The sequence below is a fragment of the Aspergillus bombycis genome, assembly GCF_001792695.1.
Source record: "Aspergillus bombycis strain NRRL26010 chromosome Unknown contig00075, whole genome shotgun sequence".
Taxonomy (NCBI): Eukaryota; Fungi; Ascomycota; class Eurotiomycetes; order Eurotiales; family Aspergillaceae; genus Aspergillus; species Aspergillus bombycis.
In genome coordinates, this window is record NW_019170077.1 from 127,459 (window position 1) to 152,545 (window position 25,087).

The following is a 25,087-nucleotide window of genomic DNA, read 5'->3' on the forward strand; positions in this document are numbered from 1 at the left end:
TCCAATCCACTAGATACTATGAAACTCAATTCATTGATTAATTGATTCTAGCCCATCCGTAAGAATTTTAGCAGATCAAGAAAAGCTTGCCTGGAGGTGGCGAAAGAGAGGTATAACCGTGGCTTAATGCCGGGCCAGAGAGAGATCATCTAGTATTTGACTCCATCTTCCTGCCATTCGTCTCTTGCAGGCAGGCATGGCAGCCACCAGGTCGGTGGACTCAACCGGAGCAGCGGGGGGGTTCTAGATGTGGCCGGGTTCATAATGCATCGAGAGTCTCATGATATGCGGCCAGTTCCGTGACGCAATCTACCCCCGGATTTGAACGTTCATAAATGGTTGACCTGAAGCCACTCTCACCAAACTGTGAATTCGAGATCAGGACTGTGATACCCATGAATACCCCTATGGAACGATAGGAAATTAATAGGTGGATTTTGGAGGTGCCTGCGATCTCGGTATATTCTTTTGTTCTAGTGCGCAGCGAAAGCTATTGAGAATAGGGTGATATGATCTCTTCAGCAGCAACCTGCATTGGAATAAGGAGACTATATTATTAATAATACATAGAACCTTTTAGAATAATATTACTATGTAATCCTAGCTACGAGAAATGGCTAGTGCCATGTGGTTTAGGCAGTTCTATAAAGGTGCCGCAACTACGATATAGATAAGTACTGGGCTACTAACTCCCACTACACTATACAAAGAAGAGGAACGGCTATCAGCTTGTCATGGCTCGATTCTCAAGGTACTAATGCTAAGATCTCTTGTTCAATGAGTCACACTCCCGTTTGTTCCGTTGGAGACCTTCGTTCCATTGGCGACCTTCGCTCCGTTGTGAACTGCACCTGTCCCGGGGACGATGCGTCCACTCGCATCCAGAAACTGAAACACCTCAGCATACAGGGACCCATCGCGAACCGCCTCATAAATGATCGAGACCCAGGATCCGATTGTCTTCTTCGGACGACCATCAATGACGTTCCCTTCCTTGTCCCCAGCCACGGGATGCTCGACGAGGCCGCGGTGGAGCGGTACACCCAACGTCTCCCGCACAAAGCGGTAAATCATTCGGGTTCCCTGCCCCAGATACTGGGCGGTGGAGGGCTGTTTGAAGAATGCATCGCGGTGTTGCAGATATGACTGCAGAATGAGCGACTCGAAGGCTTTGGTCAAGCCGGTGACCTTCTCAACAGGCAAAATTATGGGAATGTGCTGCGAGTTGACTAGCACAGCGACTGCTAGCGACTGCGCGGCCTTTGCGGCGCGCTCAGCTGCATCGTATGCTGCGTTTGCGTACCAGGCTTCTTCGAACTCTTTCCAGAAGGTGTTGAAGAACCGGTCCCTGCTGGCTGGGTCATGCGTATCGACGAATAGACCGGTGATAATGAGCTTGCGGGCAGGGGCTTCTAGGCTAGCGATGAAGGTGCGGTGGAGAGCTCGCAGATCTACACCCTGGCAGGCGGTGTAGAGTGCATTGGCCACAATCAGGGAGAGGACCTCAACGGCTGCCATTGTCTGGCGTGCAGAGAGAAGGCCAAGCGAATTGACAGCCTGGTTGTGCATCTCAGCAGACTGGACGTGGTTGCTGACGGGATTGGCCAGGAATCCTAGCTCGGATGTATAGGCAGCGGTATTGACATCGATACCCTTGAGACAGAAAGATAGACTAGGATCATCGGCAGCAAGATTAGGCGGAAGACCATTGTTCAGACCGTGATTGATTGCTTCGGTAGTTTGACTAAACAATAACTTGCCGATAGATTGTAAAGCAAGACGGATCTTCTCCGTAGCGGATGTAACAGCAGCCGCCTGGAAGTTCGCGCCGCAGTGGATATCGTCATCTAGAGTATTGACAACCGGATTATCAGAAGTCGAATTCAATTCGACTTCCAGCTGTTTTTCAGCAGTGAGAAGATCCTCGAGCTGTGGCGACAACCATTGAGGAGAGCTGCGCAATGCATAGCGCTCCTGGGCTAGTCCGGAACTGAAACGATCCTTTGTCTGCTCTAGTCCATACGAGAGCTGTGAGCCATACAGAAAGGTTCGGATATTCTGCGCAGCCTCAATTTGGCCCTGGTGGGGGCGCACAGCGGCAATAAAAGGGTGGGCCCATTCATTGTTAGCGTATAGAACCTCGGACATCAGTGCAGTCAATAGCTGCGAGACTAGAGCAAGCTGATTTGCTTCATAAGAAGCTAGACTAGCCACGGCAGCGGCAGCGGCAGTTCCATTAATCAGAGATAGACCCTCTTTCGGACCGAGGACGATAGGCTCAATCGAGGCTTCCTTGAGTGCTTGAAACGCGGATAGAACGCGAGGGGCGTCTCCCTTTAGACCCCCAACGCGTACATAGACATCTGGATTCCCTTGAATGGCTCCAGAAAGATATGATAGAGGCATCAGGTCTCCAGAAGCCGAGATTGAGCCGCGTAATGGGACAATTGGTACAATATCATGATCCAACAGCTTGATCATGGTATCAACAACATTGCGAGTCATTGCCGAATGACCACGGATATTGGCGTTGCACCGAACTACAGTCATAGCTCTCGTCCAGGCGCTCGGCATACTGTGTGATTCCAAGTATTCGTGTTTGCTGGAACCGGTTTTGTCTTCCTCGGTCAATACAGCACTCTGGGTGTGCTGCATCAACGCACGCTGTAGCCCGTACAGGTCTGTGGTGCGTGTATCAGCACTGCCCCCGAACCCAGTATTAACGCCTATGTTCCCCGGGTCAGCACACATGCATCTTCAAAGCACAAATTAAAGTGCCAGTGATGACGAACCATAGAGATAGTACCCCTTCGACAGATAGTCTTGTAGGGTCTCCACACTCTCTTCAATGCCCTGAGTGACATTGGTTTCCTCTGTGACAGCTACGCGCACACCGTTTCTAAAAGGTAGCGGTCCTATATGTAAGCATTACGGATAGATATCAGGAACAGACTATGTCAAGTACTGACCTTGCGATAGCGACAATTGCCGCCACATCTAGCGTTTTGCCGTCTATTTGAATAGTACCGGCTTTGATATAGGAATTGAGTCTGGCCCATGACTGCAGAGCTTGTTGTGCATGAGGTGTCGGCCATTGATGGTGGACATCATACACCCGCTCAGGAAGTGTGCTGCCCATGACGAATGATTTGGAAACGCGAGATATAGAGTGTGAGGAGAAGACAGAGATTTGACGATCTAGAGAAGAGAGATGTCCTGGTTGACGTTTCTCGGCGACCAGATAGCCTCTTTATATCCCATGGCCCATAAGGTACAGTACTCGATTACGACTTTGACAACTTGGTGAAGTCTTTCATAACGAGAATACGAATAACTCCGATGGAGGTGAATTCGAAGATGAAGGTATCCACAGCAATACCGTCGGAGATCCGATCAGACAGTTGAAGTGATCGAGGTGATCTAGACTATGAGAATATCTGCCACACGCAAAACACAAAAAAAGCCTGTTTCGTAATGGTTGTGTTCTTTTGCACGGAGGAATTGGTGGAAGCGGGAGTGGAGCGGGCGAGGGCGAAGGAAGGATGGCGATAGACCAGCCACTTCTCACCATACCTAAGCGTCCAGGAGGACATTAGGGCCGGTGGTAAGGCGGATAGGAAAGGAGCCCATAACATGAATCAATCATGGTGTTATTGATTGTTTGACAATTACCGGCGCATCCTGAAGGATGGCTCAATGCAATTCAGCGCAGTAGTGTTACTCAGGATCAGACCCCCGCATTGATTATCGGAGAGCAAAGGTATCTTGGTCAAGCTCTAGCCCTTCATCGGCAAGGAATTGAGCCATAAGTCGAACTAAGATGCACCTTCATCAGGATCACGTAGTATTACCGCTCCGAGATATAGTGATTAGTCCAGCGCTAGAAAGTTTGGTTTGATTAGCCTGCTTATTCTCGGTGGGAAGAATCCGGCTAAATGCAAACGGTTTGTTCCTGTCCTCAAATTCGAGGTCCCCAAACTTGTCTTGAAGGAGAAGAGTCCCTAATAGTTCAGAGGTCTGTATGCCGTCCAGCACGCTTGGTTGTTCTGGCTTGAAACTTCTCACCAGAGACAAGAAAATGATGTCGCGTTTAGAGCAGCGAAGCTGCAGGTATGCATTGTATCGCTCGACAAGCGATGAATTGAGTTCTTCTAAACCCAATTATTCATACCTGCATGATACCAAGAGATATCTTTGTGTAAGACAAAAGTACCAGACCCGTCTTACACCATGGCGCTAGAGTTAATCATGCCCGGGAGGATGAAGAGCAAGGATAGGATTCCATCTTACTCCTGATGTTACCATGGGGTGAGGTGTAGATTATGAGGCGCGCGCTAATCTAGTTAGCCGTTTCAATCACCGTCCGACGGGGTTTGTCCGGCGGCTCGGTTTGCGCAGGAGAAAAGTGGAAAGAGCATTGATTCAAGGTCTCGCTACTACAAGTAGTACTAGTACTAGTACTAGTAGTTACCTGAGCGTTTGCATGTTCGCCATCAGCGTCGTGTTTGTCTTGGTACTATAGTAGGTACTCTTGGCCAAGGCGTCGGACGGTAAACTCGCCCCGACGTACTACTATGATTAGTGCTAAAGTAATTCCCCCACCTCGGGTCAGATTTGAAAAAGATATGTGATAGTACTCATACTACTAATTACATACATTGAGACTAGTACATGTCCGGGGTTCGCACGCGAGATTAGCCTCGTCATTCGCAATTCTAGGGGCTGACATCTTCGTTATTGTACTTGCATGCATGACGACTCTACGGATTGCTATCTATTGGTTGGATCTATACTTAGAGCGAAGGAACTGAGTCGATATTGGTCCGAACCTTATCTTAGTAGCTAATCAATAGCCCCTTGGCGATGTTGCTGACTGCGATACTAGTTTACACTAGGCCGTAATTACCGGACTGAAAGTTTTCAATTCTCAGTATAGTAATACAACTTATACAAGGGCCGGCAGTAAGCAAGGCAGGACAACTTCAAGTACTACTGGACGGAGGCGAAAATGTAACCCCCGTCTTGCCATCGCGCATTCAGCAGTGATAACCAGACCATCCATAGACTACTAGTATTGATCCATCTCTCAATATTCGAGAGATTTCTCCCAGGCGGACAACATGGCCCCCACCAAGACTGCTGAGGAGGCGATATCCTCTCCGGCGGAGGGGGATGAAGTGCTAAATCCAAACGAAGTGTTTTGGGATGGCGGCCAAGATCCATCCAATCCCAGAAATTGGAGCGCTGTGCGCCGATGGTGCCACATTGTTGTCGTCTCGCTATTGACCTTCGTCACGTAAGTGCTTAACTCCAAGTATTGCTCCTACGGCTTTGTGTCTCTTCCCCCGTCTTATCTAACCTCCGCACTAATGATGTCCCTCGCTCTTGTTCGCCGGTCTATAGATCGATGGGCTCGTCGATGCTGGCTCCTGCAGTACCAGATGTGATGAGAGCGCTTCACTCCGACAATGCTGAGCTGCAATCCTTTGTCGTATCTATATATGTCATTGGCTTTGCCGTCGGCCCACTGGTGGTAGCGCCGCTGTCCGAGCTGTTCGGCCGCGCAATCGTTTACCATGTGTCGAACGTGGTGTTCCTCGGGGCGACCATCGGGTGCGCTCTCAGCACCAATGTAGGCATGTTCCTTGCCTTTCGGTTACTCTGTGGCTGTGCTGGAGCCGCGCCTTTGGCTCTTGGGGGAGGTTCTATCAGTGACATTATGGAACCGGAACGAATGGGCACTGCGATGGCTGTCTGGGGCTTGGGATCATTGGCACCACCGGTAGGGGATCTCCCACGAATATCCTTTGGCGAGATGCTCCCCGATAAGACTGACCGTGGATGATCGTTTGTGAGAGATGTAGGTTTTCTCTCCCATCGCAGGGGGCTACCTCAGTGAAGACGTGGGATGGAGATGGATCTTTTGGGTGATAGCGATACCGGTATGTTCCTCCATAATGGTGCGCGGCGAAAGATATCGAGAATTGGTTGGGGGGGGGGAGTTTGTGGCCTCTTCAGCAACCACATAAATTAGACTAATGACAATACTTCGTTGATAATAGATGGGACTCCTCACGATAATGTCACTGTTTGTTCTCCAGGAGACTTACGCCCCAGTGCTGCTAGCACGCAAAGCGCAACGTCTACGCAAGGAGACAGGTAACCTGGAGCTAAGGTCACGACTAGACCAACAGCAACTCTCCCGGAAGGAAGTAATTATCGGGACCCTCGTGCGGCCACTCAGAATCCTATTGACGTCGCCCATCGTGATGTTACTTGCGATTGACATGGCCATAGTCTACGGTTACCAGTACCTTGTCTTCACCACACTGTCATATATCTTCCAGGACCAGTACCACCTGTCAACGGGTGTCTCCGGGCTAGTCTACTTGGGCAATGGGATTGGAACGATTCTAGGTATCACGAATCCCACACCAACTCCCTAAGTTCCCCCCTCACTAAAAGAAACCAGGCATCTTCGTAATCGGCCACGCATCCGACAAAGTCACCGAGCACAGGAAGAAAAAGGCTTCAGATCCGGATGAAAGCCTTCCACCCGAAGGCTGGCTCTGGCCCATGCTTCCCGCGGGCATGCTTGTCCCCGCCGGACTCTTTTGGTACGGCTGGTCATTGCAAAGCAACGCATTCGTCGTCGTACCGCTGGTAGGGCTAGGCGTGTTCGGCTTTGGCATGATGGGTATCTTCCAGCCGGTGCAGATCTACGTGGTCAACGCGTTTGGCAAGCATGCCGCCTCTGCTATGGCGGCGACGGCCGTGCTGCGAAGCCTGGTGGGCGCTTTACTGCCGTTGGGAGGCCAGAGGATGTACGATGCGCTTGGAATGGGATGGGGGAACAGCCTACTGGCTTTTATTGCGGTGGGACTCATGCCAGTCCCGTTTCTGTTGATGAAGTATGGAGCACGCCTGAGACAGTGGGATTCAAATCTCAGGTGAACTAAGAGCGCAACGCAGAGTATTGGTGCTTTAATTAGATCTTGGTATATATGAGGGTTATCTTTGTTACCATCGTATAAGTGTCAAAGATTCCATAGCCGTTCTAATCGAATGTTGTCAATACCACAGGTGCTTAGCATTTAGCTACAAATTGCTTTATGCCAGTTATGTGAGCATCGTAATTCCAGCGTTGCTTTTTGTTGGGGATTCACCCCGGACTACTTTCGTCTGTGGGGTAGCCAGAAAACTTTTGCTCTCACAACAAAAAAGAAGAAAAAACAAGGTGGGATAAAAAAGAATGAAATGTATTGTTTTTCACCTAATCCAAGTTCTAGAAGCAACATTCCTGTCTTGTGTATGTGTCTGTATCCAAAGCCGTATATCTTAATTTCTTAAACTAATGACATATCTCCCTCTCATGTTTCTGAAAAAGCGCGTCGATCTAGAGAGGCGAAAGTTCAAACAGTACCAAGTATAGCTTTTCGATAAATCTGTGGGGTTTTGAAAAGGAGGTAATCTAATCTATTATGATAACCGCATATATAGAGGGAAAGCTCCCTAACATCCAAACTGGGTTGCACACATGAACAGGAGCATTTTAAGTTGAACCCAAGGTCCTCCATCACGGGTTAGGTTTCTCCTCTCTTGTGATACGAATCAAACAGGTGAAAGCAGTAGCCGAGAAGAACAATGCTCCGGCCACCAGGTAAGGCAAACCTTTTCCAAGCCCTTCCTGTCGCAGGCCTTGCCGAAACGCAGCCGCCAGAATGGGTCCTGCGACTAGCGATCCGATACCCTGTGCCAGACCGATCCCGGAGTTGAGTACTCCTACCTGAGACGGAGAGACCAGTGCTGTCGCTAGACTCCGTAGCGCCGAGTAAAATCCCCATCCAAATCCAAAGAAACACACCCCAGCGACAAATACACCAGGCTGTGCGGCCAGGGCCATGAGTAAGGCCCCAAGAGTGAGGATCAAGGCACTCCCCTGAACAACCCGGAGGTCTTTGACCGCCGGAGTCCACGACATCTGTCGAGTCAGCTTTGCTGACAGCCAAGGGAGGATTAGCAGGAGAGTAATCAGGTTGATGACACCCTTGAAGGTGACGAGGAAGCTAGCTCGCGGGATACTCCACATGAAGCGGTTTGACGCGTATGGGATGATTAACTGTAGCGCCTGTTTACCTATGCTGGCTAGCAGAAATGTACCCACAATGTAGGCCATGTTGAGGTCCCAGCCGTTCTCGCCGGCGCTCTGGAGGTGCTTCCAGTATCCACTAACGGTGTGTCTCCAATGTTGATACATGGACCGGGGGCAGTCATGCCCTGTGCCGTCGTCGTCGTCGCCGCCACCACCGGCCCACCATAATCCTCCCTGTCGCTCATGAGTATTCGTCGTCTGGTCAGATTTGGGACATTGATCAGGACGTGTCTCGGACACCAATGCAGCCGCCAGTAACCCCCCTAGCTGGACTACGACACCTAACAGGGTCGGCACCCATGGACTGGACATCATAAGGAAGGCACTGATGGGAGTGGCGAGGATTTCGCCGAGTAAGACCACGGCGGCCATGATGTAGAAGATCGATGCCCTAATTATTGCGAATTTGCGAGGGGTGTGTGTTAGTCAACTAGAACGTGGCAATGAGAAAGTCAACGGGGAATGGCGGTCATTGTCGCCCTACCGTTTCTCCAAAGGGACTACATCAGTTATCATAGCGTAGGCCATGGCTGTTGCTGTCTGTGCACCACCGCCAATGATCTGGAAGATGGGTGTCACCCAGATCATCCGCAACGGGATCACGACGTTCCACCAGCATACCAAGCGGATAGCGACCTCCTCCAGCACGAGGCCGGCCAAGCAGAGAAGTAAAATGGGCTTGCGGCCAAAACGATCAGCTGCGAGGCCGTACGGCAGCGCCAGAATGATGCCAGGTAGCTGATCAATGGTATCCTTCCAGCCGATCAGTAGGGCCAGCTCCCCTTGCACCTCGGGGGATTTGCAATCGCCGCCTCCCCCAGGCTGGTGACAGATAAGGGATTCGAATATCGCGATTTGAGGGGCGACGGTCAGAGCATTTCCAAAGTCAGCAGCGACAACCGATATGCCCACGAGGAGGAGAAGGCGTTGGTAGCCCGAAAGAAAGGGCTTGGGTGATGAAACATCATGAATATGTCCTAGGAGTGGCTCCTCCTCCGTAGGCTCCTCAATAGCTCTACGAGTCTGCATGGGATGGATAATTTTGGGGGGCGCCGCCTTGGGGGGACAGGTGGCGCGAATGGAGGGCGTAGTTTGTGCCTGCGACCCCAAAATACTGATGTGATGATACGGGGGATGGCAAATGGGACTACCAGGCTTTCCCCTTTTGCTTGTTTGATTAAGCAATTTTGTCGGGGGCGGAAATAATGACACCCCGTGGTGACATTCTGGCTGATAAGAAAGCAGAGAAGACGGAAGGCCGGCGGGAGACCGAACGAGAGGCTGACGGAGGTCATCTGACACAGCTAGCGTCGCTCACCATGTATACTAGTACTAGTACTAGTACTATGTATACTCCTTCGGTGTACTACGTTGTAAATTGCAAAAGTTGGCCGGTATTGTTCAATTTACAATACCATGATCTCTGGTCTCCAAGGTTTGCTCCTGGCTAGTACTTCTTTAATCACAAAGGAGTGAGAGGCTTGGTACTTTGGCATAAAGGGACTCCTGGCCATTCCAGTCAAGCGTGAGAAAGAATTAGGTGCGTCAAACGAACAAAGCGTGGCATCAATCCGATTAACAACGCGAGATGGCTAAAGGTTTCTGGCAGCAGACGTTTGCCGACGTCCAAACTTCTCCCTACCCTGTCTTTCCTGTCGTGGGATACAAGCCTTGCATTGGAACTGTGATTGACCACGAAATTGACCAGATCGACTTTGGCACCAGCCATGACCAGCCGTACACATTGTCCACCAAGTTATATGCCGCCTGGGCGTTGCTCTTGGCCCAGTATGCCAACACCTCCGATGTGGTGTTTGGAACGATGGTAGATGGCTTGCAGAGTGACTTGAATTGCTCCGAAAATGTTCCGCAAGAGCAAGACGCTCTTCCACTACGAGTGCCAGTCAACTGGGAATGTGACCTTGATCACTGGTTGCAGGCCAACCAGGACCGAGTAGCGGCTATGCAAGAAGCTGATACACCCAGAATACTGGACCAAATCCGGGCTTGCAGTCAACAGGCCAGGGAAGCCTGTGAATTTCGGACATCACTTGTGGTGAGAGATGCTGAACCAGAAGTGTATGAGGTATGCTGAACATGGTTTTCTTCTAATAATTCTCCAATATCGCCTTTGACTCAGATAGACGCTCACACAATGATGGCTAGGGGAACCACCCATTCTCCATTGAACGAGCCCTCCATACGGATTTTCTTGCTCTGATCGTCGAGTGCTTCCCATCTACCCATCGCCGGACACTATTACTACGGCTCCACATCGATGGGGCGGTAATAGATACCTATCAGGCCGAACGCATGGTGCTTCAGCTCACATATCTCATCCGCCAGCTGTGTAACCCCGCTCTACACCGGCAGGAACGGGTGGTGGGGGATCTGGATATTCTGTGTGACAAAGACAAAGCACTAATTTGGAAGTGGAACGGAACTATACCAAGGATGGCTAACACCTGTGTCACCGATCTCTTTGCGTATCAAGTTCAGAGGCGAGGAGATCATCCCGCCGTGCACGCATGGGATGGGGGTCTTACATACGCTGAACTGGATGAACGGTCAACTCGACTGGCCGTATGGCTATGTAAAAGTAAAATTGCAGGCCCGGGGCACATTATACCCATTTGTTTCGATAAGACCTTGTGGACGACAATCACCCTCTTGGCCATCGCAAAGGCGGGCAGTACTTTCATCATGCTGGATCCTCATCAGCCGTTGGGTCGCTTGAAGGCTATAATGGAACAAATTCAATCACCTACAATCCTGGCTAGGCATGACACCGTTCGTCTGGCTCAATCCTTGGCTGGTAACGCTGTCATCGTGGATGAAGAGCTTCTTCGATCGAAACACGAAGTCCCTTCTTCCCTTCACAAGATTTCCATTGCCCCATCCGACCACCTGTATATTGTCTTCACATCAGGGAGCACAGGCACTCCCAAAGGCGTCATTATATCGCATGCCAATCTCTGTACGGCAGTAGGACACCAGGCGCGTGCACTCGGGTTTGACACGGGAGTTCGCACATTTGACTCCTCATCATACAGCTTCGACGCATATGTCTGCAACACCTTCCATACTCTCTTGACTGGGGGTTGTTTATGCGTTCCGTCGGAGAATGATCGCATGAATAACCTGCAATCGGTTTTACAGGTGATGGAGGTCGAATTTGCGCAGCTTACCCCTTCCACATCCCGGCTTCTAGAACCGAGTAAGCTACCACGCCTGCGCACGTTGATTCTGACGGGCGAGAAGATCAACCGCACCGTGCTCGAGCCCTGGTTGGCAACATCCGGTCGGGTGCGCGTCATCAACGTCTATGGCCCCTCTGAGTGCACCATTATGTGTGCGGGCAACCGCAATATCAAGTGTCTTAAGGATGCAGAGAGCGTTGGTTTCGGGTTGGGTGCGAATCTGTGGATCGCTGATGTTAACAATGTCAATCGCCTGGCTCCGATCGGCGCCGTAGGGGAATTGTTGATTGATGGACCGATCATTGGTCAGGGATATCTCAAGGATGCGCAAAAGACCCGAGAGTCATTGGTTCAGATCCCTGGAGGTTATTTGCCAGGCATCACATTGGCCCCAGACCGCCCCGTCTTCCGCACGCGAGACCTGGCGAGGTACAATACAGATGGATCCATAACATTCATTGGCCGCGCCGATACGCAGATCAAAATCAACGGTCAAAGGGTAGAGATCGGGGAGGTGGAGTATCACCTTGGCCAAAGTCTCCCCGAGGGAATGAACGCCGTCGTGGAAGCCGTAGAATGGCCATCGGGTCAAAAGCAATTGCTGGCATTTATTCACCTGCAAGAGGAGAAGAAACAGCAGCTGGTTCAGTGGATCCCGATGTGGGATGAACAATTGGCCGATCGGCTTCCTCGATTCATGATCCCTTCCGCGTATGTCCCTGTCTCTAGCATCCCGATGACGGCGACGGGCAAGACGGATCGTCGGGTGCTTCGAGAGATAGCACTAGGAGCACCGGATCAGTTGCTCAGCGTGCATGACTTACCACAACTAGTAGCAGGGGAGACCTTAGTTAAAGACACAAACAGACCCTTGACCAAAGTCGAAATGATTCTCGGATGGCTATGGGTGGAGGTGCTGAACCTGGACAAAGATGCCGCCCTTGCCCCAGGCGACAATTTCTTTGCCCGTGGAGGGGACTCGCTCGCTGCAATGCGGCTTGTCCGGGCCTTGCATAGCGAAGGATGCAGCAGCATCAAAGTTGCAGATATTTTCCGACATCCACGTTTATGTGATATGGCAGTTGCGATGGAGAAGGGTGAATCGCGGCCCCCATCCAACGTGACACCACCTCCAGCTAGTCCATTCTCCCTTTTGTTGGGTACACCTCAAGATCCCCAGATGATGGGCCAGATTCGCCTTGAGATCTCCCAGCTATGTAGGTGTGAGCCTTCTGAGATTGAAGACATTTTTCCATGCTCGCCAATTCAGGAAGAGATGGCCATCTTGGGTGCCCGCAATCCGCAAGACTTTGTTACACAGGCCGTCTTCCCCTTACCCCAAGGAGTTGATATGAATAGGTTTCGGCGTGCCTGGGAGACTGTGACAATGTCGGCTCCCATCGTCCGAACTCGCATCATAGATACAAAGAAAACCCTCATGGGTGATACGGCGGTCAAATATGATCATGCCTTTTCTCAAGTCGTCGTGAGTAGTCAGGTGCCGTGGACCAAATACTCCGACCTAAATCAGTGCTTGCAAGACGAACGAGGAAGAGGAACAGGGCTAGGCGAAGCACTACTACGCCTTGCAGTTGTCGATGAGCCCAAGTCTGACGAAGAGCAGCTGGCCCCGTCCAAGGCGGTCTTGACCATGCACCATGCTATTTACGATGGATGGTCTATGGACCTCCTGGGCCGAAGCCTGGCGCGCGAATACTACGGCTTAGAAGACCACAAGGTATTGAATGATGATTTGCTCCCGTATCAGAACTTCATCCAGTACTTGAGCACCTCAGATGCAACAGGAGCCTCACGCTTCTGGACGCGATATTTGAAAGACGTCCACCTCCGGCCATTCCCCGCGCTTCCGGCTTCAGACTACCGACCATATGCTACGGCATTGCAGGATCACAGTGTCTCTGGAATTGACTGGAAAAGGGCTAGTTGTATCACCGCGAACACTATTGTCCAGACCGCTTGGGGGATGGTATTGTCCAAATATTCTGGCACCAGCGAAGTGGTGTTTGGGACCACATTGTTAGGTCGCCAGATACCCTTGGTCGGGATCGAACGAGTGGTAGGGCCTACTATTGCAACGGTCCCCGTGCGAGTTGTTATAGACTGGGATAACCAGAGTTCACTAGACCTACTCCAAGCCATGCAGGAAGATGCGGCAGACATGATCCCATTCATGCATTACGGCATCAAGCGCATTCGCCAACTGGGGTATGACATGCGGCAAGCCTGTGACTTCCAGGCCTTCCTTGTCGTCCAGCCAGTGTCTCAACCACGATATTCAGGGACAGAAAAAGCCCTATTTGATCTGGGAGACGGGCGGGACGATATCCAAGCGTTCAACAGCTATGCCATTATGGTTGATTGTGAGCTGACCAGTGATGGATTCCATCTTCGTGCCAGCTTTGATGAAAACCTGCTCGGGAAATACATAGTTCGACAAATGCTTCAAGATATGGAACACATTGTGTTATCTCTCATCACCGCGACCGAGAAACCCGTGATGTTACGGGAAATGGATATTGTGACTGATGAGGAACGAAAGGAGATCCGGAAATTTAAGGAGCAGGACCATAATTCCCAGATGCTTGAAATTGAATCATCTATCAAGGCCTGTACACCAGACAATATACTAGACGCTGCAGTCGAGGTTGTCGAGCTCCCCGGCCTGTCAAAACAGCTGGTAGCATTTGTTTCTCCCGTACAGACCGACATACATTCCTCTCGGTTGAACACCATATTGGCCAAAGTGATCCAACTTCTTGATGACAGACTTCCTGCACACATGATACCCTCTAAATTTCTTCCTCTTCCTAGAATACCAAAGCTGGCATCCGGGATCGTTGATCGGAACGAATTAAGGCACAGAGCACAGAGCACCACCGCCGTTCAGCTGGTAGATAGCTTTACTCTACTGCGGGTCAGTCACGATGAGCCACCTAGTTCACCAGGCGAGGTCCTCTTGCAAAGTCTGTGGGCATCTATATTGGTGGTGGATAGGTCCTTGATCGGCAGACGGGCTTCCTTCCTAGCCTTGGGTGGAGACTCTTTGGCAGCGATGCGGCTTGTAGCGGCTGCTCAGGAAGTAGGATTTTCGTTGACAGTGGCCGAAGTGTTGCGCACCCCTCGCCTGGCAGACATGGCAGACCGAGCACTTCGACCCTTGGCAGAAACACCCACAATGCTACCCAAGCAGGTCGAACCATTCTCCTTGCTTGGAAAAGGTCTCAACAAGGAGTTGCTAGCCAAGATCTGCCATCTCCAGCCTGGGGATATCGAGGACGCATATCCTTGCTCTCCGATCCAGGGTATGATGTTGGTACATTCTGCTCGGCGGCCTGGAGAGTTCGTTTCACAAGGCCATATTCATCTTCCTGCCCACGTTGACGTAGCCCGACTAAAAGCAGCATGGTATGAGGTGATTTCTGCAACTTCAATCCTGCGTACCCGAATTATAGAATTTGCCGGGCAAGGGCTTCTCCAGGTAGTAACGAACACTGCCCCTCTCTGGATCGAGTGCGATAGTCTGGAGAAGGTACCGTCACTGCCAGTTGGTCTGGGGGATCCCCTGCTCTGGTTTGCACTCATCAAACCCCAACCTAGTCCTGACACTAATGATGACGGCTCTGCGACCCTCATAATGACAATCCATCATGCCATCTACGATAGATGGTCTGCCTCTTTGGTCACGAAGATGGTGGAATCCATATACCGCGGGGAGGCGCGTCTGCAGCAACTGGTCCCGTACAGTCGGTTCATTCAATACCTTGAACAACAAGTCGATGCAGAGCGTGGTCGTCAATTTTGGGAAACATATCTTTCAGACTGCATTGCACCACAGTTTCCTGCTCTTCCCAACCCTAAATATCAACCCACGACTACATCTACTCGGAAACGGTCGATCAATTCCCTTAAATGGCCCAACCACTTCACTCCAACAACCACCTTGCGAGCGAGCTGGGCGATCTTGGTCTCACAGTACTGCAACTCGAGCGACATTGCCTTTGGGTCAGTTGTAATGGGCAGACAAGCACCACTTCCTGGTGTAGAGCGCATCGCCGGCCCGACTATTGCCACTGTTCCTATCCGGGTAGAGGTAAACTGGGCCTCATCAACTCTGCACGCATTTCTCCAGGGAATTCAGTCCTCAACAACTGACATGATTCCTTTCGAGCACTACGGGATTGGCCGGATACAGCGACTAAACTCGATGGCCCAGCAAGCATGTCAATTTCAGTCCCTGATGGTCGTCCAACCCGCAGAGGATGTAGATACAGATGGTAATACCATTCTTCGCTTACAGTTAGGAGATGACGACTTCAAAGGAGGGACATATGCCCTCATCTTGCAATGTGTCCTGGATGGCCCGTTGGCCTCCTCATTAAACAACGTCTCAGTAACTTTGAGTTTTGACGAGCACGTCATTGATCCCACCCAAGCGGAAAGAATGCTTGTGCAATTTGAGCAAGCACTACGCGAGATTTGCAGGCATCACGACGTTATAGACAAGATATACCTTTCGCAGCTTCAACTTTTATCACTGTCCGACAGCCAACAGATATGGTCATGGAATGCCATGGTCCCAGAGAGAGTCGATGGACGAGTGGACCGGTTGATTGCTGAGCGAGTTGAGGCACAGCCTGATGCGCCAGCAATCTGTGCCTGGGATGGTGAGCTGACCTACCGTGAACTTTTCAGCAAGGCTCGCCTCTTGGCTTACTGGCTCGTTGTTGATCAAGGCGTCGGGCCTGAAGTTTTTGTTCCCATTTGCTGTACCAAAAGTCTCTGGACACCTGTGGCTATTCTGGCAGTTATTATAGCAGGAGGAGTGGTTGTCACAATGGACCCTTTCCAAGCGGTGGAGCGCCTGCGCTCCATTACATTGCAGCTCAATCCACGGCTAATTCTGGCTTCGCCAGCGACCCAAGCTATCGCTCAACAACTGTCTGCAGCCACAGCACACGTTGTCGATGAGCAAATGCTACAGGGTATACTAAACCCTGATCTTGCGGAGGACGGTTCATGGACCCCCATCTTGTCGGGCGACAATGCCGTCTACGTGACATTTACTTCTGGTAGTACTGGAACGCCCAAAGGGGCTGTCATCACGCATGCCAACGCCTGCAGTGCAATGGTTCATCTAGGCCCCTATACAGGATTTAACGAGACAACCCGAATACTGGATTTGGCGTCTTACAGTTTTGATATGGCCTGGTACGACTTCCTTCACACATTCTATGCAGGCGGCTGTCTTTGCGTTCCGTCTGAGGATGATCGACGTAACAACATCCCACGCGCGATCCACAACTTGCGTGTGAACCATCTCGATACTACCCCTTCCTTGGCCCGAACACTAGATCCCAGGTCACTGCCCATGATCAAGAAGCTTGCTCTTGGAGGTGAAGCGCTCCAGATGGACGATATCACCAGATGGGGCTACGATGTTGAAATTCGCAACTCGTACGGACCCTCCGAGTGCACAATCTCTAGCACTGTTTCTCGCTATGGGGAGGATTTCACCGCCACTGTCAACATTGGCCCTCCGCGAGGACTAAATGCTTGGGTCACCAGCTGTCTTCAGCCCAACAGGTTGGTACCAATCGGGGCCGTCGGTGAGCTAGTCCTTGAGGGGCCCTTAGTAGGACGAGGATACCTAAATAATCCAGCTAAAACAGCTAGCGCGTTTATTACCAACCCTGCATGGTTGCGAGATGAAAATGGTGTCCTTGTTTCCCGCCCTCAGAGTCGGTTTTACCGCACAGGAGACTTGGTGAAGTGCGACAATGAAGGTAGACTAACGTATGTAGCCCGAGTGGACACGCAAGTGAAGCTGCGTGGACAGCGTTTGGAGCTGGAAGAAGTCGAATACCACGTGCGCAGACTATTAGACACTTCACCATATACCGTTGCGGCCGATGTCGTCGAGATCTCGACCTTGCAAGACCCAGATCAGAAATCACAGCGACTGATGATGTTCTTGTCACCCATCGAGAAGCATGGTGGCAACCAAGGCTCTTCGCCAGTTGAACCAGTACCGTTATCATCGGTCATAGCCAACGACCTCACCAGAAGGCTCACCAAAATTCTCCCTCGATATATGGTTCCAACCGAATTTGTCCTATTGCCACAGATTCCTCTATCGTCTGCAGGTAAGGTGGATCGCAAGAAGCTGCGTACAATCGGAGCACGCATCCACTGGGATGCCAGGACCCAGAAGGGCCCCATTGTCGAACCCCAAACCGAATGTGAGAGAGGGCTAAGAATGCTGTGGTCGGACGTCTTGAAAATATCAACGGATCTGATCAGCCGCCAAGATAGCTTCTTCGAACTGGGCGGCGACTCCCTTATTGCTATTCGGTTGGTCGGGGCTGCCCGTGCCAAAGACCTGCCTCTGTCGGTCGCTACTATTTTTCAGTATCCTCGTCTCGACGAAATGGCATGCCAGATCGCTCTGACGACAGAGGATAATGTGCAAACTAGTAGCTATTTGTCTCCGCTAGCACTAGGTCTTCCAGACGTCTCGGTCATCACAAAGGCCTTGTCCACTACGGATAACATGATAGCCGATATCCTTCCTGTCACAGACTTTCAACGATATACTATTCGCTGTGCTCTTCAAAGTCCTCGCACGGAGTGGAATTATTTCTCTATGTCCTTCAGAGGAGTTTCAGCTGCTAATAAGTTAAAAAACGTCTGTCGGCAGCTCGTTTCCTCTATTGAGATCCTCCGATGTGTTTTTCTGCCGCATAACGTCGATGGGGATTACGTGCAGGTCGTTCTCCGCCACTTCGAGCCTGATATCGCCGTTCATACTATCAGGGATGAACCCCTGGACCAGGTATGCGAAACGATTTGCATGAATGACCTCGTTCGGGAAATTGCCCCAGGTTCGCCCTTCGTGAATTTTTTCATCCTTGAATCGGGACAGAGTCAACAAACACGGCTGGTGATAGGGCTCTCCCACGCCCTTTACGACGCGATTTCTCTGAGCCATATGGCAGAGTGCATCAGCGCCTTATACCACGATCGACCTATGCCCCCCGTATCTGACTTTTCCACCTTCATGAAGCTCTCACCGTCACCCGCTGCTTTCACCCACTGGCGTGCCCAGCTGCAGGATGCCCCAGCTCCTACCTTAGCGATCTCAAATCAAGCGCCGGCAACGTTGCAACCCGGTCCCCGAACCCAAATGCACCAAATGGTGCACTTTGCACACGAAACCTCGAAAGACAAATTTACTGTTGCTACCATTTTTACAGCTGCATGGGGCCTCGCTCTCGCTCGCACAGCGGGGCTGAATGACATAGTCTTCGGTCGCGGAGTATCGGGGCGCACAGTGGTGCCGTCTTCCGGTGTCGATATGGAGACTGTCGTCGGACCGTGTCTGAATCTTGCCCCGGTGAGGATCCAATTACATGAGCAGAGCAGCCCGGCCGCGACCAGCGAAGCGGAGACGGATTACGGAATCGTGGAATCGCTACAGTCTCAATTCAATCAGTCGGTGGCTTATGAAGCTATCGGGCTATCCGAGATTGTCAAAAATTGCACGGATTGGCCGCGAGATGTGTCGGCTTATGGGTCTGTGTTTTACTTCCAGAACATCCAGGACCATTCACAGATCCAGACAGCCGACCACGATATTCCCATCGTCCCGATTAAGCTGAACCGTGCAGATCCTCCAGAGCCACCAAGACTGAATGTGTGGCCTCGTGGTGGGGGGGAATACCTTTTAGAACTCTTGGTACATGAGGGGGACGCAGCGAACAGGGAAATCTGGGCCAAGGTACTCGATCGCATGGTGCGGTGGTTAGCTGGTGTCGAGGACTTCTTGGGTAGAGAGAGGCAAGGCGTTATCGTACAGGATAGTGGGGACTCTCAGTGATAATTATCCTACATTATCTACCGTGATGTATGTACATACATACTAAGGTTCTGTATAAGTGAAGTAGATCAATCAATATTGAGAACGCTGATAATGGACCAAGGTGCTCTTCCTTTTTCGCTTTCTTCTCAATCGCTTTGCCGAAACGAGTGTATAAGCACATTGGGTCTCCGTGCAGTACTTGCGAGAAAGGGACTGGAGAGAACGTTACGTTTGAATTGATTAGTAGGGTGGCAACTCCCCAGCGTCCGTCCCCACCCCCGAAAGTTTTTTGTGAACTGCGAAATTTCCCCGACACACATTGCTTTGGTCTTGATCTTATCGATAAAGCCACTGGGGACAGAGATTGCCCGCAACGTCACGTCGGCATTCTCCTTCGCAATCGTTTGGACATTCTTACTCTTCCCTTTCCAGGGCAATTGGCCATCCCCACGTATTCTCGTTTTGGGTTTGGGTGCACCGACGTTCTAGTTTACTCATCTGATGATATTCCGCACTTGATGGAGAACTCCCATTTCGGCTGCTCCCCACCGGCAGATGTGCCTCTGGGCTGGTCGGAGGTGGATGATCCCATTTCTTCGATACTCGATCAGTTACCGGAGTTACCATTTATCAGCCTGGGCTTTGAATGTCCAGTGGACCAGCAGATACATGCTAACCAGGATGCGCCTCATCTAGACTATATGGAAGAACCATTTAACCCTTGTGGGCCAATGGATCGGGGTTGGCCTGCAGTGGAGCCGGATCTGATGTTAAATAACAGTTATCTAGATGGTACTTTTCGTGAGCCTGGGAGCAATCGTACCTACCACCAGGAGTGGAGCGAGACTCTTGACGTTCCAGATACTCATCACTCCGCCGGTGAGGAAGCTCCTGAAGCTCTATCGGGATCGTACAAGAGTACTAGTAGGAACCATAATTTTACGCGGGAGATTACTCGTATACTGAAAGATTGGCTCAACCAACATCAGGAGCATTCCTATCCTTCCAAAGAGGAGAGGAAAGAGCTTTTGCTACGGACAGGTCTGACGCCGACGCAGCTACGTAACTGGCTTGCCAATACCAGACGCCGTGCGAAAGCCCGTTCTACTTCTGCGCGCCAGAATGATCCCATGCAAGCAGGCGCTATTGATATCCCACACCGATCTCCATCGCTGATGACTCCCTTTGAACGCTGGAAGTATTCACCTCCGGAAAGTGAACCGGCTACCGTCAGTGATATTGCTCAAGCTCTCTCCAATCTCCCTTCCACATCCCATACTCAACCATCCTTTGATGCAACCAACCCCGGTTCACAGTCTTCAGATAATAGAGTTAGCGATAGTTCCCATATTGAACAGTGGGATGTATCCCTGGAGCCGTCGGAAAGCAGCCTGGGCTCTAGTAGATCCTCCACCTCGGATCTCTCTATTGTGTCTGCATTCTCTCAACGTTCGTTGCCGCGCTCAGGTGCTCAGGATCGAAACAACCGTTACTTTCGACGCCGCCGACGCCACCATAGCAAAACGCCTATGCCTGCCAATTCCTTAGCCCCACGTCGGGCGCGAGGGCCCCGTCATTTTCAATGTACGTTTTGTACGCACACATTCCGAACCAAGTACGACTGGCAACGGCATGAAAAATCTATGCACCTTTCCCTCGATGAGTGGAAGTGCTCACCTTTTGGTGGACTTGTTCTTTTGGATGGAAAGCCTGTCTGTACTTTCTGCTTAGTCCCTAACCCGAGCCAGGAGCACCTAAATTTCCATGACTACCCCGCCTGCCAGGGGAAGAGCACGCCAGAAAGGACCTTCTACCGAAAAGATCATCTCCACCAGCATCTTCGCATCGTCCACAACGCCAAGTTTGAAGCACCGATGGGCGAGTGGAAAAGTAGCCTCAGTGAGGTGAAATCACGATGTGGGTTCTGCGACGCCCGATTTACCACCTGGAAAACGCGGGCGGACCATCTGACGGCGCACTTCAAGGAGGGTGCCGACATGCGCCAATGGCAAGGTGATTGGGGATTCGAGCCCGCGGTGCAGAATCTAGTCGAAAATGCCATGCCACCGTATCTGATCGGTCAGGAGCGGTTGACGCCAAATCCATTCATTGCCCCGGCTAGTACAGCTCACAAGACCAGCTTAGAGATTAATCAAACGGCGCTTCCAGAGCAAGAAGACCTCAATTGGTGGCGCATGCTGCGGCAAGAACTCACGGACTATATTAAGGGTCAGCTTGAGAGCAATATAATCCCTACAGATACCATGTTGCAGAACCGTGCTCGCATGATTGTCTATGGCTGTGAGGATCCGTGGAATCAAACGTGTGCAGATAACCCTGTGTGGCTGAGTAATATAAAGCGAGATGCTGGGCTTGATCCTGTCTAATTACAAGGTCCCGGATCTGCAATCCCCTTTGGTCGCTAGGTAACATATCTGTGCATAAACTTGAGGGCTTGGATCTCATAGCATAGCAAGCAGCATACCACAGATTTACTCTAACAACAGTGTACATTCTCTAGCTACATCTCCTCTCGGCCTTGTCATAAATTCATTTCGATCCTTTCGGTTTGTCCGTTGAACTATTCCCAAACATCGGAGACGGGTCTTCGATTTGTTGATGATCCAAAAAGGTTTTGAGAACAGAGTGGATAAGTCACTTAAGGTTGCGATTGCCAGAACTCCGCCGTCATTCCAAGCTCATTAAACAACGCCTCGACTTCGGGTGCAGACTTTCGATCATATTCATACGTATGCTTGTCGTGGTACCACGCCTAGTTCAAGCAATTAACCCGTCTGTCTGTGAAAGTCCAACCGAGGTACTTACCTTCGACAGGCGCCACAATGTCTCCACTGTCATGACCTCGCCCGAATAGAATCCATGTTTCTGCGGCCACTCCAAGGCCTGTTCTTTCGACCCGAAAACCTGGATGGTGCCACAGGCAAACCGAACGTCTTTCCACCACTTGGCGGGTGGAATGGAAAAGTGAGCGTGACAATCACAGATGTTGATCTCTTTGTTATCCTCTGCACAAGTCACTTTATCATCTTCAATAGTGAAGTGCAACTCAGCCCCAATCGAGCCCGAGCGAGTGGTAATCGTAGTTTTCAAGGGCGCCAACATTGCCGCCAGCCCAAAAGCACACCAGATGCAGTTGGCCCACCAGCTCCGGCTACCCTGTCTCTAGAAATCTGTTAATAATGCCACTACATTGTTTGATACATAGTAAAACCTACCACCACGAAGGGGGTGGGGCTTGAAGATTGTTAGCGAATCCGACCGTCTTGTACATATATATATATGGGTGTATGGCATACAGATGCGAGAATGGGTGAGCCATGGCAATAGGCGTGGGAGACCGTCCACTATGCTTGTATTGAACAATATGATGCATTTCCTCGAGTTGATCCAGAATGTGTTGGACCTCGGAAGTCCCCAGCCCAGACTGCTCGGCGAGCTCCATGACGGTGGGGGGGCGGCATTCTTTCAGGTAGAACTGAAAGAGAAGATGTCGAACTTCACGCGCTTGCTGATCCATTGTGGTGGTGGTTATGAGAAAGAGAGAAGCGAGTTTCCTTCCAAGGCAAGATCAGGGGAGTTTAAAAGGGCTAATAGTAATGTCAGACACAGGGCGTAAAAGCGGGCCCACATCTCAACTACGTACGTCGTAGTGTCTCACAAAAAGCGCCTTACGGGTGACAGCAGACCCACGGTAGAATGTCCACCTGGTGAATACTACGAAAATCGATGGCCTGACAAATCCTGACTATTATATTTCAAGCGCACAGGCAACATATTAATATCAGATCAAGTTGTGGGAGGGAGGGGAAACATCGATATGATCTATTATTTCTCATTACTATGGACACACTTACTCTAAGCCCTAGATTTATATGTTTGCTGCGCCCCTCTCCCTCTTTCATTTCGAGACCCCTTCACATAATAGTTAGTAAATTGTGATTCCTCAGTGATAAAGGTTTATTTATCGTACGTTTTTGTATGTTCTGCTCAGTGGTTTTGTTTGCCTTGCCAGGATAATATTTCTAACGTGGGAATGTAAGCAATGTACATCAAGACAAACAGGGGTCATATAATAGATCATCCTGGGTTACATTTACCACCGCGCGTTTAGCCTAGTGTCCAATCTCTTGGTTCTCCTTTGTTCTGGACAGTGAATCCTACAAAATAGAGCACTTAGGGCTACTTAGAAAGACCCGACGCTTTGTTATGATTCTGAAAGGTTTACGATAGTTAAACAGACCACTGACTTCGTACTGAGGAAGCAAAGAAACCGAGGCATCCATGCCGGAACTGCCATCGACCTGGTCACGCGAGGGAGGACTGCCCCCACGAAGACCAATTGGCAATATCCAAGATGCTATTCACTTGGACACAGTATCAATCGATGTCCCTATGATTTACCCAGAAACTTAGCCGTGCCCCGTCCTGAGATCCGTTTGAACTTCACCGTGTACTACTTACTTATAGTTGATTTTCCGAGACAAATGCAGGTCCTGCCCACAGTTCATGCACTATAAGAACGATCAAAAGAAGCATCACCCTGTGGTTTAATCATTTCCCCTTTAGACCGATGCAGTCTGGTTCCAACCTCGGCGACCGATTATCTTGAGCACAACGCAAGTTAATCCGGTCCAAGAGTGTGCTTCTGCGCTACAAACGATGTGACAGAGTATTCCCGCCGAGATCAAAGAACTACAGGCCATATCCCTAGACATTATCCACCCGGACGGCGGATATAAATACATGTCTAGCTTCTGAGGATGAAGAGATCCGAAGATGGCCAATGGAGAGGAAGAAGCAGCGCAATGTTTCCAGGGGCGTTTCAAGCAATCGTGGAGTATACCCAAAAAATACCGGCATCAGCCATAGTATTGGGAGGCTTTGGAACGAGCAATTCATAGGACTAAGAATTGCGAAAGTTTTGTTTGGCCTCAATACTCCGAAGGGCTCTGTGCGACGCCGACAATCTAAAATGAACATCAGACCACACTCCATCTTCGAGGTTGCTCTTTTAAAGCCGCCTTGGAAGTGGATATTGGGATATCTGAGATAAAAAGAATCTACATTCGCTTGATATCATCGCTTGCCGTTAATTTTCGCTGTGACCGCTGAGAAGAGGCAAAAGAACACGCGGAGGCTTTCCGGCTTGCAGCCACTATCATGAAATCGGCAAACATTCATGGTTTACTATTACCTCCAGGTTAATGGGCAAAGAAATCATCTTACGATACCGGTCCGAGAAGCAGAGACCGTTGGAATCGATGACTATCAATTCCATTTCGCCAAGTCTGCATGGACGGTTTGCCTTTCGAAGATTCACAACAAATGAGGGGATAGGGCAGTTTGAGCGCCTGGGAGGATCTCTCGCAGGGGTTGTTACTTGTTACTTATAAATAGACAACTCGGCCACCGAACAGTTATATCAAAAGTCCATGTCTATTAGATTTTTAATAATATATGGACGCACACCCTCATAGGATTAGATTCCGAGAATATGCAAGGGCCATGAGAGTAAGTACGCCAGTATACTGCGGCCATTTAAAATAAGGTACAAGCTGTATGCCGTAGGATGTATATTTCCCGTCTCTTGACTGCCAGAGTCTCTTCTGAATTCAACTACTGATCTGGTCACATTCTTATATGAAAGACGAATTATTTAAGGTTCTCTATACATCCTGTTGTCTTAGAATGATTTAGAAACTAGAATTCACAACTCCACTAGGTCAAGTTTAGTTATTCACTCCTATTATATCCTTGATTTGCATATTCTAAGTGTTAACTATGAACCGGGAGTGTCTGAAGATCATTTTTACGCCATATTTGGACCGAATATAG

The 25,087-nt window shown here is 50.3% G+C and overlaps 7 protein-coding genes across 7 annotated transcripts; 4 read left to right on the top strand and 3 right to left on the bottom strand.

Annotated features, from left to right (window-relative positions):
• Positions 1-774: 774 nt before the first annotated feature.
• ABOM_008876 (uncharacterized protein) lies at positions 775-3,139 on the bottom strand (the record flags this gene model as incomplete). Its single annotated transcript, XM_022536005.1, has 3 exons — positions 775-2,726; positions 2,793-2,899; positions 2,970-3,139. The coding sequence occupies 3 exons, from the start codon at positions 3,137-3,139 to the stop codon at positions 775-777; spliced, it is 2,229 nt and encodes a 742-aa protein (XP_022386908.1).
• Positions 3,140-5,120: 1,981 nt separating this feature from the next.
• Positions 5,121-5,845, top strand: ABOM_008877 (uncharacterized protein; the record flags this gene model as incomplete). The annotated part of the gene is made up of 2 exons (XM_022536006.1): positions 5,121-5,296; positions 5,404-5,845. 2 exons carry the CDS (start codon positions 5,121-5,123, stop codon positions 5,843-5,845), a joined length of 618 nt encoding a protein of 205 aa, XP_022386909.1.
• Positions 5,846-6,080: 235 nt separating this feature from the next.
• On the top strand, positions 6,081-6,954 carry ABOM_008878 (uncharacterized protein; the record flags this gene model as incomplete). Its single annotated transcript, XM_022536007.1, has 2 exons — positions 6,081-6,417; positions 6,473-6,954. 2 exons carry the CDS (start codon positions 6,081-6,083, stop codon positions 6,952-6,954), a joined length of 819 nt encoding a protein of 272 aa, XP_022386904.1.
• Positions 6,955-7,576: 622 nt separating this feature from the next.
• ABOM_008879 (uncharacterized protein) lies at positions 7,577-9,181 on the bottom strand (the record flags this gene model as incomplete). Its single annotated transcript, XM_022536008.1, has 2 exons — positions 7,577-8,543; positions 8,637-9,181. The coding sequence occupies 2 exons, from the start codon at positions 9,179-9,181 to the stop codon at positions 7,577-7,579; spliced, it is 1,512 nt and encodes a 503-aa protein (XP_022386872.1).
• A 559-nt stretch (positions 9,182-9,740) lies between these two features.
• Positions 9,741-19,249, top strand: ABOM_008880 (uncharacterized protein; the record flags this gene model as incomplete). Its single annotated transcript, XM_022536009.1, has 2 exons — positions 9,741-10,238; positions 10,319-19,249. 2 exons carry the CDS (start codon positions 9,741-9,743, stop codon positions 19,247-19,249), a joined length of 9,429 nt encoding a protein of 3,142 aa, XP_022386871.1.
• Positions 19,250-19,749: 500 nt separating this feature from the next.
• On the top strand, positions 19,750-21,618 carry ABOM_008881 (uncharacterized protein; the record flags this gene model as incomplete). Its single annotated transcript, XM_022536010.1, has 1 exon — positions 19,750-21,618. One exon carries the CDS (start codon positions 19,750-19,752, stop codon positions 21,616-21,618), a length of 1,869 nt encoding a protein of 622 aa, XP_022386870.1.
• Positions 21,619-21,890: 272 nt separating this feature from the next.
• ABOM_008882 (uncharacterized protein) lies at positions 21,891-22,769 on the bottom strand (the record flags this gene model as incomplete). Its single annotated transcript, XM_022536011.1, has 4 exons — positions 21,891-22,004; positions 22,058-22,414; positions 22,468-22,486; positions 22,549-22,769. 4 exons carry the CDS (start codon positions 22,767-22,769, stop codon positions 21,891-21,893), a joined length of 711 nt encoding a protein of 236 aa, XP_022386869.1.
• Between the last annotated feature and the right edge of the window lie 2,318 nt (positions 22,770-25,087).